Source organism: Lacerta agilis, chromosome 14 (assembly GCF_009819535.1).
Source record: "Lacerta agilis isolate rLacAgi1 chromosome 14, rLacAgi1.pri, whole genome shotgun sequence".
NCBI lineage: Eukaryota > Metazoa > Chordata > Lepidosauria > Squamata > Lacertidae > Lacerta > Lacerta agilis.
Window position 1 is genome coordinate 30,897,892 of NC_046325.1, and position 12,189 is coordinate 30,910,080.

The window sequence follows — 12,189 nt, forward strand, 5'->3', positions numbered from 1 at the left end:
GGCGCTGCTCAGGGGCGTACCCAGGATCACCTGGCCTTGAACAGCGGGGCAGCGGGGCTCGGAGGCGGTGGGGACGCAGTAGAGGTGGCGCAGCTCAGCCGAGGGCTCTGGCGGGGAGTGCGCCTGAGGCGCGCACACTCCTTCGGGAAGAGATGGAGCTGGGCGAGCGGGAGGGGGAACTTTGAAGACCCCGCCTCCGCCTCCGAAGCAGGTGCCCATGGGAGAGGCCGCCCCCCGAGCCTGCCTGGCGGGACCAACCCTGCCCAGCTCCGGGAGTCTTCCTAGCATGGGAGGCGGCCTTGGGGCGGACAGGGGAGCTCCAGGATCGGCGGGTATGTGGGACCCCGCGGCATCCAGAGACAGCTGGGAGTCGGGACGGGATGGGGGCAGGAAGGGGGCCTTCAGACGCGTCCCCGCATGGGCACTGGAGGCCAGGACTCCTCGGCTGGGTCGTGGGACCGCGGGGGAGGGCTGGCCGCGGTTCCTCTCGGAAGGCTGCTGGCTGCTGCGTCGAAGCGACGACGAGGTAGGCAGCTGCGGGCTGGGCCAGGGGCGGCGGGTGGCGGGCGAGGGGGGAAGCCCTCTTTTTAAAAATGGTTGAGGAAGCGGCGCCTGTTTCCCTGCCGCTGCCTCCTTCACTCCTGGTTCCGCTCGCAGCCTCAGACGTCTCTCTCCGCCCCGGAGCAAGGCCAGGACGTTTTGCAGTTTTTCCTCTGTCCTGAGTGTGTGTTAGGGGAGCCTTGACAAAGCACCTGTTGGCGTGGAAGAGAGGAGTCCTAACTTGGATCTGTGTTCATGTGCAAAATCTATTGCCATTGTCATTAAGGGGGCAGGGAACTCCCCTAGAAAGGTTTGAACACTACGAACTACTACAGCCACCTGTATGCAAGTCAGCACAAACATCACAGGCTTCTCTGGTGCAATTCTGTGCTTTATTTAGCAAGAGAGGAGGTTGGAAGAGGTGAGCATAGCCTCTGGTCTGGAATATTAAGGGTAAAAGACACTAAGATTATTGTAAAAGCCAGCAGTCTTCAATAAGACATGGGACAAACATTTAATACAAGTGTGCAGTTGAGGACTCTTTTTTTAAAAAAAAAACAACAACAACAACAACAAATCAAATATTTGTAAGCTGTTGCAACCCACCTTGGATCAGGCTGTGACCTGGTAGTGGTCCCCAGGGTGGATAAAAATGAATGATTTTTTTTAATGGATTTTTTTTAAATTTAAATCGGATTTTTTAAATTTAAATCGGATTTTTAAAAATAAAATGCAGTGTTATATTTGTTTTAAATGTCGCAATGGTTTTGCGGCTCCCAGTTTTTTTTTCCCCTTTGGAAACGGGTCCAAGTGGCTCTTTTGGTCTTAAAGGTTGCAGACCCCTGTGCTAGGCTGTGCGGAAATGAGCCAGACAGAGAAGCAACATCCATCTAGGTTTTGCAGGAAAAGCACTCTGCAAATTCTTGTGGGCTTTCTTGCATTTACTTCTACTTCACGTGTGAATCTTGCGCCGAATTCAACGTAATGACTCTCCTCCAAAAAGTCGTATATGAAAGTTCTAACCATGAGAAAATTTGAAGAATTTTGAATATGGGAAATTGCTCTAATCTAGCTGGGTTATTTTAAGATCTTTCTCGGCGGGAGCCCAAATTCAGCCCTTCGTTCTTGGTGGCAGTTTTCGATTAGACCCTAAATGAATTTGGCAAGGGAAAGTTCTGAAGTTTCTCCCCACCCCTTTTCTCCTAAGCATGAATTTGCTGGGCGGTGGGTGGGTGGGGAGACTTTTATTTTCCCCTAATGTGGATTCCCTTTTATATAAATTTATTTGAACTTTTATAGTCCTCAAGTCTTGCATACCCAGGGCAGTTTAGAACATTCGCAGAGAACTTTTGAACAAAGGCATCACAACAGTTTTAACTTAAAAAAAGAAGTTTATTTAAATCTAAAATAATTTTGGAAATGAAATCACAGCACATTTTTTTTTGAAGTTGAGTAGTTGCTGCCTTTGCCCTGTTTGCTCTGCAGCGCCCCCCACCTCCCCATTCTCAGGAGCTGCAGCCCCATCTGGTGGTCCAGAGAAGAAACTGCATCGCTTCATTGTTACAGCACGGTGCTCTGCACAGAACCAACGTTTTGATAACGTTGTGCATTTCCTTTGCTACTACCTAAACCACTAGTCTGCACCCCATGCATTTAGTATTAACTGGTGAGCATCCAGGGCAGAGTACATGACTCTGTTGAATGCTGGCACCTTTCTTTTTAAAGCTCAAGAATGTAACTACATGCTCTCTCCAGGGAAACTTGCCTGACGTTGTACACCCATGTCATTTGCGTGCCAAGCAAAGGCCTTCTTTTGTTTCCCCTGGGCTTTTTAAATATTAGCTGAACATGGGTTTTAACCTGCTGCAATGTATTAACTCTGCCATTTTTAATTCAGTTTCTTGAGCATTTATTGTTTGAATGTTTTATAATGTTAACAGTCCTTGAAGTTATCTGCACATAAGGGGCAGGATGTGTAAGTTTAAGAAGAAACACACACAAACACACAGAGTGAACAAATAACCAAATGAAATATTATAATTCACTTTCAGTAAATTTATTTTACAGATCAGTCCATGTGAATCATTAAACCCTTTCAAAGTACACACAATTTTTTTTTCTTTTTATGTTGTACATTCCTTACACCATCTTGGTTTGCTGGGATCAATGCATGCATTTTGCTCTATATTTTGAGGGATTCACCCACTGACCCTCCTCTAAATTCTACGCAGCGACTTATGTTTAATCTTCCATTTGTCCAACAGCAGGCATTTAAAGGTTGCTGTGATTCTTGCCTCTTCCACCTGCAACGGGAATCTGAAATGATAGTCGCAGTTGTGATCTTATGTTGGACAAGGTCATCAATTTGCTTCCTATTGGGCCTGGCTCCATAATGCCGGGGGGGGGGGGTAAATGAAACCTGCAGCAATGACTGTCCTCAGTTACTGCTGTTGCTACATGCCCACTCCTATCTTGCTACAGCTGCCAGCCTCTCTTTCACGATCATAGACTTACCCACCTGCAGTACCATAACTGGACAGGAGCTGAGCCGCCAGCTGGCACCCATCCTATTACCCTAGGTGGGCAAGGTGTCAGTTCAGCCAGGTGTGTGCACCCCAGTGTGCTTAACACCAGGCCTGGCTTCTCTGTGCTACACTACAAGCTCTAAAACAATTTTCAACACTGCTTATTTATCACGACTTCCAACAAGAAACCCTTGGCATTATTGTTGGATCTAAGGAAGAGCTCTCCGCAGTCCCACTGTCCAGCAATTCCTTAGGGTTCTTTGTAGGACAATCCAGCTAGAGTGATTTTGAAGCGGTTTAAATGTTTGTTGTGTAGACCAATACTAGGGCACTCTGGGCCTAGGCAATAAGGCTGAGTGATGCTTACTAGAAACCACGTCTTTCCGGCAGGGAATCGGACGTACATGCACCCGGATTCTCCCAACACCGGAGCCCACTGGATGCGGCAGGAGATCTCCTTTGGGAAGCTGAAGCTCACCAATAACAAAGGAGCATCCAATAATGTCACACAGGTAATGGTGGCTTCCCAAATCAGTTTTCTCCCACAAACAAACAAACAAACAAACCATGAGAGTTAATGTCATGGACTATACTGGCAAAACGTTATTCATGGATCTTGTGCCTTGTCCTGTTTGTCCGGCAGATGATCGTGCTACAGTCCTTGCACAAGTACCAGCCCCGCCTACATGTCACCGAGGCCAAGGACGGCGAGGTGGACAAAGTACACCCTTCCATCTGTAGCCAGACCTTCACCTTCCCCGAGACTCAGTTCATTGCCGTTACAGCGTACCAGAATGCTGACGTGAGTTTGCAATCTCGGTTGCAACTGCTCAACGTTTGGATGACAGATGGGATAGAAGGGGTCGGGTCGGGTCTGGGAAAGAGGGTCATACTGGTCTGTGCAGAATGTTGTGAACTGAGCTATGCATTCACTTGGAATCTGCAAGTGCAGGTTTTTCATTTTTCAGCATTGGTGTAACCTGAGAACATGTCGAAAGTATTTGAAACTCGAGTGCTTCTGAGCGTAAGCGAGAGTGTGAGAGTGTAGAGGAGGAAGAAGAGCTGTGTTGCTTGCCACAAGTTTATATAATGCACTAGCTAATAGATACCTATGATATTTGTGTAGCCATATAAACTTATCATGGTAGGCTTGCTAACTAGGATGAAAATAACTTGCTGCCTGTGGCAAAACGTTCCTGGCAAAAAGACATTTTTTCTTAATTGAGGGGTGATGTCCTCCTCAACAACAGAGTAACAACTTGTGTGCTTATTACACATAATCTGATAGTCCGTAAAAGCTCACAGAAGACAGATTCTACCACCTCCGTAGGCAGTGATGCTGTTGACTGGCACCAAATGTTTAACATAGCTTTATAAAGATACTAAAAGCTATGGTGCTTGTAACTTCATAAACAAGAAGTGGGAGAGTTCAAACCATAGTTTAGTGTGATGATAACAAGCCACAGCAAGCCTCACGCTTGTGTGCTGCCCACCAACCACACCCAAATCTGCCTTTCTCTTTTACTTAACCACAGCTTTGTAGTGTTATCTAAAACAGCATGTTTTAAGTTCAGGTAGGTAGCTGTGTTGGTCTGATGCAGTCAAAATAAATGAATGTTTTATTTTATGTTTTAACATTTTGACATTTGCCATCCTGGGCTTCTTTGAGATGGACAGTGAGATAGAAATTTAATAGGGAATAACCATAAATAACAATAATAATCCAAGCTGGCAAGGTATGCTTAATGTTGACCATGGTTTGTTGGAAACAAGCCAACTGTAAACCATGGTTAATTTAGCATGACATCCAAAAGTGATTCCTTGGTTTACAGACGCTCTCTTGTTTAGAGATCTTCAATGGCAGAAAGTTGTGCTTGTGAGCAAAATGGGTTGGGGAACATGGAAGGCACAGGCGGGATTATAAATGCGTTACACACTCCCACACCCGACACAGTGGATTTCTGTGCAGCAGCTACAAAATGTGAAGAAATGTGCTTTCATTCACTACATTGGTACCCGAATCCCATCATGATGGGATTTGGTGGCAGGAATAAAGGAGGTAGAGGAATGGAAGCAGATAAAAGGCTATGAAGGAATATGGAAGTATATGGGGTGCAATGAGGTACATCTGTTTTTCTGGTACTGAACTTCAGAACAATAGCTTTCTTCTTTGTTTTCGCTTAGATCACCCAGCTGAAGATAGACCACAATCCTTTTGCTAAAGGCTTCCGGGACAACTTTGATTCGTAAGTCTCTCTTCTACTTGCCCAATGTCAATTTGGCTTGCCCTTTGTAGTACACAGTGGCCCCAGGGGGGAGACTACTGTGACAACGTCCCAATTTCAATTGAAAACTCTGCATCAGAATCCTGCAAAAATGCTTACGTTCTAGGTTTTTTACTTCTAGCACCTTGGGGGGAGGGGAAGAATTTCATACAATAGATCAGTTCAGATAGCACACCAAACCATGGCTCTAAAGGAAGCTTTAACTATGGTTTGGCGCGATTCCGTAACGACAAACCGTGGCCTGCAAATGAAGACAAGCAAAGCCAAGAAGCAGAAGCTGTGGTTTGAAGTGGTTTTGAAGGCGGTGTGCCGTGCCGTTTAAGACATTAACTTCCCGTTTCGCCCTGTCCATTTCCCGTCCTCCAGGATGTACACCACGAGCGAGGGAGACCGCACAACTCCATCTCCGCCCGGTGCTGCCAGCTGCCAGCAGCTCCTCACGAGCAGCCGCTTCCAGCCCTTCTTGCACGATCAGTACACGCTCCCTCAGAGCCGCTTCTACAACCGGGAGCGGGCCCCTTTGCCTCTGCCGCCCAAGGAGACCCACCACTGGTATTTCGCTTCCCAGCAGCCCCCTTCTGCCCCTCTGGAATACGGCACCTACGAGGGCGACTTCAGAGGGAACAAATTCATGCCGTACGGGATGAAGCCCTTTGCCCTACAGGCGGCTCCGCACCCCTCCTTGCCCTATTACCAGGAGCATCCCTTCGGGCCCCCTGCCACCTGGAGCTCCCCACCTCAGTATCACCACCCCAAGCCCACCCCAGGGGCCTTGAGCTGGTTCCGGCCCATGAGGGACTTGCAGGCGGTGCCCTCCGCCGACGAGAAAGGGAAGGACAGCGAAGGCTGGGCCGAGCCCGGCTCTGTGAAGTCAGCCGATTCCTCGGACTCCGGGCTGTACGAAGCCGAGTGCAAGCGCCGCCGCGTGTCCCCCTACGTCTCCAGCGCCGAGAGCTCCCCGCCCATCCGCAACGGGGAGCTCTATGACAAAGAAGGAGGGGATGGGGGCTATTATGGCTTCTATGGCAACTGAAGGGGGGTGGCGGGACAGAAACCTGTAAGGGAAACATGGGGTGGGAGCCTTCTCACCATCCAGCTCTCTCCTCCATTCATATCAGGGGTAACCTGGAAAATGGACAGTCCCCCTTGTTGGTTTGGGGAAAAGTTTCGCACCTTTATGGGCACTGCCGGAAATAATGACGATGGCATAAATGAAGCTGTATGTAGTTGTACCTCCCCCCTCCGCCCCTCTTCAGCCACTTCCAGGTGCTCGCCTGCTGGTGTTAAAACATGCGCTCCCCTTTGCGGACAGATGTCCACATGGTGGCGGCGAGTTCAGATCTTGGGCTTACGTTGAGACACAAAGAGCTTTCACTCATTTGTGCAGCAGCTCAGCCTGCGCTCGCCAGGGCAGCTTCCTGTCTCCGCTCCCACCCACGTTTAGTTTTGGGGATGTGTCACTGGGGAGAACGGAAAGCAAAATTTCTTAAGAGATTCAAAGCACAGGGAGAAATTCAGAAATAAAATCCAACTTTGGGGGGGGGGGGCTTTTAAAGCCACAAGGTGCGTGTCGGGTTAAAGTCAACCCTGATCCAGCCAAGGAGATCTGCGTACAGAAGCAGGCTTCATTGTACTCCTCACTTGCTCATTTGGGAACCACTGGGGGGGAAAAAAACGCCAGATGCGTGTCTGTATGAGATCGTCGCGCTGCAGTGCATTGATTAAAATGGGGTAGGTGTTCCAGTGTACATTTTGAGGGCATATCTCCTCCTGTACACCTATTCATGCATTGACATCGCATGAAATGAGATCTAGATTGAGATGATTACGTTCATACTCTGGTTTGCCCAGCCCTAAACCCAACAGCATGCCTATTTGGGATTCCTGGGTGGGGAGCAGCTAGCAATCGGGAAAATTCGCTTGAGAAAAATTCTGCCCTTGAAACTCATTGCAGTTCTGAGACTTCATTTTCAAAACCAGCATCTTTTGGCCCACTCCAGAGAGGGACTGGGAACCTCGAGCTTGAGTCAGATGCAATTCAACACAGGCCAGAATGCACATTTGAGTTCTAATTATGTCTGACCACACCACATTGTATTCAATGTAATGAGTATGTGAATGTGCATTTAAGTAGGCATTCCCATATTCTCGCTCTGGAGTCATGTGCAATTATTATTATAGGTGATGATATGTAGTTTGGGGCAAGAGAACTGCTACCCCTGAGGCAGCAGCCTGCGTTCACTTCAGCCAGAAATCGTGGGATGTCACAGCCATGCTCCCTTACAAATGCTCTTGGGCCCTTCGTGGGTCGCCATTTCTCAAGTAAACTCTGAATTTCACACATCTGAGATAAATACCCTGTTTTAAGCTCCCTGGGTTTGACAAGAGGGTGCTGACTGTCTTCCCATTCTCAGTTTTGTCCTAGAACATGTAAACAAGCCAGAGGTTAATGCCAGTTCTGGAGTTCCTCATCCCAGCCTAGCCAGTGGTTTGAAAACATGTGATAATGCAAACCACCCATTTCTGCAAACCAGTGTTATTTTTCTTGAAAAAGAGCTGCCAGAACTCACCATGAACACCTCCCTCATTCTCTTGTAATAATGGAAATGGTGCCCACCTGAGTTCTGGAAAAAAGCCCTGCTAACTAACCAGCATATTCTCAGATGGGCATCTCCCAGCACTGCCTTTAGGCTGAAACACCCTCCTCCATCTCTTGGGATTTCAAGGTCCAAGAACATGTGGAAAGATTCCTGGGGATCAAAAAAAAAACCCATCAGGGTGAGGGTGGGGATAGCCCTGCAATATGGACTCTCTTCAAATAGTGTCAGACCTGAAATACCTGGGCAATACAGGAAGCGCCAGTGCTGTGAACAGCTGCCACCCATCAAAAGCAGCAACAGAACAGGCCTTAGGTGAGATTTATGCAGCACAAATATTTGCCTGCCTTTCTCTTCCCCCCCCCCCCCGCTTCCTACATGCCAGACAACAGCCATGAGCCCTCAATGAAGGCCAGTGCCCCAAATTAGTAAATGGAACCAGCAGGGATGGCAAAGTTATGGACCTCCAGATATTGCTTGACTACAAGTCCCACCCTCCCTGGCCGCTGGGGCTGGGGCTGGGGCTGGGGCTGGGGCTGCTGGGAGTCCGGCAACACCTGAAGGGCCAGAGGCTTCCTCATCTCTGGGTATAAAGGGACAGATTTCTCAGGTAGCCCTCTTGTGCCAGATGTGGAGACGCCTACGCTGAGAGATTGGAGAGGTGAAGTGGGGGGGGGGGGAAGCAAGCTCTCTTGTGCAGAGCCATAGGGGGTTATCCCTACAGAAAGCCCCTTGGCTAATTTTTGTAGCACTGTGCCTCACTGTTTAGCTGTGTGTGCCGCAGAGCACACGCTTTTGATTTGGCAAGATCCCCAAAGCAGAAGGCAATTGCAAATAAAGGGGCAAGTCATCGGGGCGTCTTCACATGCATGCCTCCCTAGAAATAAACAAGAGATACCATACATTTCAGTGGGGCAGGCCTACAGTGGATTGTGCCCAAAGTGATCGTATTTAAAGCCCTCCGTAATTAGTTTTATGGAAAGCAGGAGGCAAAGACATAGGTTGTATTTTTATACTTCCACCTCCTCCTCTAAAAAGATTTCCTCTCCCCCTTCCCTCCCTCAAATCTTGGTGGTATTTTATAATCCTGGAAAGACTTGATGGTCATTTGGTGAAGTGAATTTTAATTATGCTAGACAATCAAATGGGACACACTCTCCCCTTTTAAGCGTTCCCCGTGGCTCGGCAAATCCGGCTGAGTTTCTTGGAGGCGGAGGGGGGGAGTTAGGCTCAGCTCTCCTAACTGTTTACACTCTTAAAAAAATTATGTAGATGTAAAAGACACAACGGTCTTTGTGGTGTTTTGAGGTTCTCTCTTTTTTATTTTATTTTTCAAGACAACAAAAATTCTTGACATTTGCAAATATTTATTGAAAGCAGTGTACAGGCTGCCTGTTGAGTTTTCGTTTTGGCTTCAGAATTTCTTTAAATAAACTGTAAAGCTGTTAGTTCTTTGGGTGTCTCTCCACATGCCAAATGCAGTCTGCCCTGTCAAATTTCTTCCGCCTGGATCAGGAAGTAAGGTACCTATTACTTTAAGACAGTAGCCCCATCTGTAGTTTGGAAGATAGTATTGATGTACCTCACGGTGGGTCATGGTTAGGACGCCAAGCATTATTGTTTACTTGTCTACAGGAAAAGAAACGTTAAGTTATCTGTGCCGAGTTGTCCTTATGCCTCAGTCCCCACTGGCAGGCTCATGTCCAGACCAAGCCATTGTTGCTTCTGCCCCCCAAGTGGATTCACCTCATGGGCCGAAGTCGTGTGCTCCAGCATTCCTTGCAACATAGCAGAAGCTAATGCCCCCCCCCAAATAATCTTGGGAAGTGTAGTTTGTAGAGGATGCTGAAAATTGTTGGGAATTGCAGCTCTCTGAGGGGAATAGGGGTCTTCTAACAACTCTTAAATTTCCCAGGATTCTTTGGGGTAAACTATGACTGTTTAAAATGGTATCATACTGCTATAAAGGTATGGTGTAGGCATGGCCCTTACTATTATTATTAGTATAACATTATTTATTATTTATACCCCACCCATCTGGCCAGGCCTCCCCAGCCACTCTGGATGGCTCCCAACAGAATATTAAAAACATGATAAAACATCAAACATTAACATCTTCCCTAAACAGGGCTGCCTTCAGATGTCTTCTAAATGTCAGATAGTTTTCTTTATTTCCTTGACATCGGATGGGAGGGCTTTTCACAGGGCAGGTGCCACTACCAAGAAGGCCCTCTGCCTGGTTCCCTGTAGCTTCACTTCTCGCAGCGAGGGAACCACCAGAAGGACCTCAGAGCTGGAGCTCTGTGTCTGGGCAGAACAATGGGGGTGGAGAAGCTCCTTCAGGTATATTGGGCTGAGGTCGTTTAGGGCTTTAAAGGTCAGCACCAACACGTTAAATTGTGCTGGGAAATGTACTGAGAGCCAATGTAGTTAAGTACTTCCTCTGGCTTTTCTGCACCATGGCAGGGCTGGTGGCTGCAGTAACACACATCTGTCAAAATGATCTTAAACTGCCACTGTAGCACAGTATCTTTGGCAGCGATTCACCCTTTTGAAACTTTCCACAACCATCGGTTTATGAGGTGACATCTTCCTGCTACCTGCAATATGGGCACAATTAAAAAAAATGGCTCCTATTCCTGAGTTGCTTTTAGGGGGATAATACATACTATACACACTGAGGAGTCAAAAAGGGCATACAAATGGTGGTATGTTTTTGGTTTTTTTTAAACTACTATTCAGTTATTGATGGTGAGGGACAAGCAGTTGATCACCAAGAGGAGAAAACACATGCTTGCCAGCTGAGGCGGATGAACAAAATGGTCGCCACACGTTGGAACTTTTCTGAAATCTTTGTTTTTATTATTGGACACGCCATGGAGTGTTCAAGCCACAACACAAAGACAGAACAGAGGCCAGTCAACATGGACGCAGAAGACGGAACGGCGGCTCATCACTGGACCAGCCAGGTGAGGTGAACGAAGAGCAGGCCGACCTGCTTTGTGGGCCAGACGAGACATTAAAGACAACCAGCACACAGAAAGAAGGGGCAGACAACAAGACAGGACACGAATCTGGATCTGTTGGGCAAGAAATCTTCAGGAAGGGGCAGAGGGGGAGGAGCAAATAAAAGAATAAATTAAAGCTCCCCCTCCTATGCAGCGATTATCAAAACCCTTTCAGGAAGTATCTCTTAAAATTAAAATAGAAGATCAAAACTGAAAAGTGAGGCTCAGTTTCCAACAGTGTGCAGACCCCACCCTCTCCCAGCAAGGAAGGGAACCAAAGTGCTTTGTAGACATTCAGTTAATGATGCCACCCACTTCAGACCCATGTAAATGGTTAGGCTGGACCAGTAAACAAGAAAAGAGCTGGAAAAGGTTCTTGACCACCTCAGGGGTGAGTTGGGCAGCACAATGGTGAACTTTCGAGTCGACGCTAAAATATATATAAAGCTGTGATGTCCCTAGGCTGCCCTGCATCCAGATTTGGAATTCAGAGAACTGAGGGCTGCTTCACATGTTGCATTTCTCCACTTCGGCAGTAGATGCTCGTTTTTGTAACGCTGGGAAAGCTCAGACAGGTTTGCAGGATATAGGAGCATGGAAGATGGTCCCAGGAGTTCTGCATGATGGTCTCATACTTGTGCCTGAACTTTATAAAGACATGCAGCATTTTCCAGTTAGGGTACTTCCCCAAACAGTTTGAAAACTGGGTGGGGGATGAAACCAGAAACAAAAACCATAAAATTGGAAACCTAGGTGTGAACGGAGCCATTGGACCGAGCCTGCAACACCTTGTAACCTACCAAGCCAAATTAACCATGTGTACTGCAACCCCTCAGGGGTTCAATAAACCTAGAAATGCAACAATAGCGGGGACTGTCAAGCACTCGCTGGTCTGCATTGGCTTGGTGGGCCACAACTTGTGTGGGCCTGCTCTAGATTCAGCCATTACTTCCTCCTTCCTTCCTTCCCTTCAAAACAGGGCCCCAGCCTCAGGATAGTCTATATTCCTCTTGTCACAGCTGAGAAAGAGATCAAAATATGTGTTTTGCTTCCATGATACACACACCCCTCTACATTCAATCATAATCGAGGCAGCTTTGAATATCACAAGTTCTGATAGACCCTGACCCGATGCTGAGGTACAAATTTCTGCAAAGGATTGTGCGGGTGCCAGTGTTTCCCCACTCCCTATTTTTTAAATTATTGCTTCAAATGCTGAAGGATGGGGGGGGGG

General features: G+C 47.5%; 1 protein-coding gene across 1 annotated transcript in view; it reads left to right on the forward strand.

Moving 5' to 3' along the window:
* The window catches only part of TBX21 (T-box transcription factor 21), a 47,733-nt gene extending 41,331 nt beyond the window's left edge, over window positions 1-6,402 (forward strand). The window contains exons 3-6 of the mRNA XM_033170854.1: window positions 3,456-3,577; window positions 3,709-3,867; window positions 5,250-5,311; window positions 5,717-6,402. Of these exons, the coding sequence (XP_033026745.1) occupies window positions 3,456-3,577; window positions 3,709-3,867; window positions 5,250-5,311; window positions 5,717-6,383 (1,010 nt within the window). The 3' untranslated portion in view covers window positions 6,384-6,402. The remainder of the gene's footprint in view (window positions 1-3,455; window positions 3,578-3,708; window positions 3,868-5,249; window positions 5,312-5,716) is intronic.
* The last annotated feature ends 5,787 nt before the right edge of the window (window positions 6,403-12,189 follow it).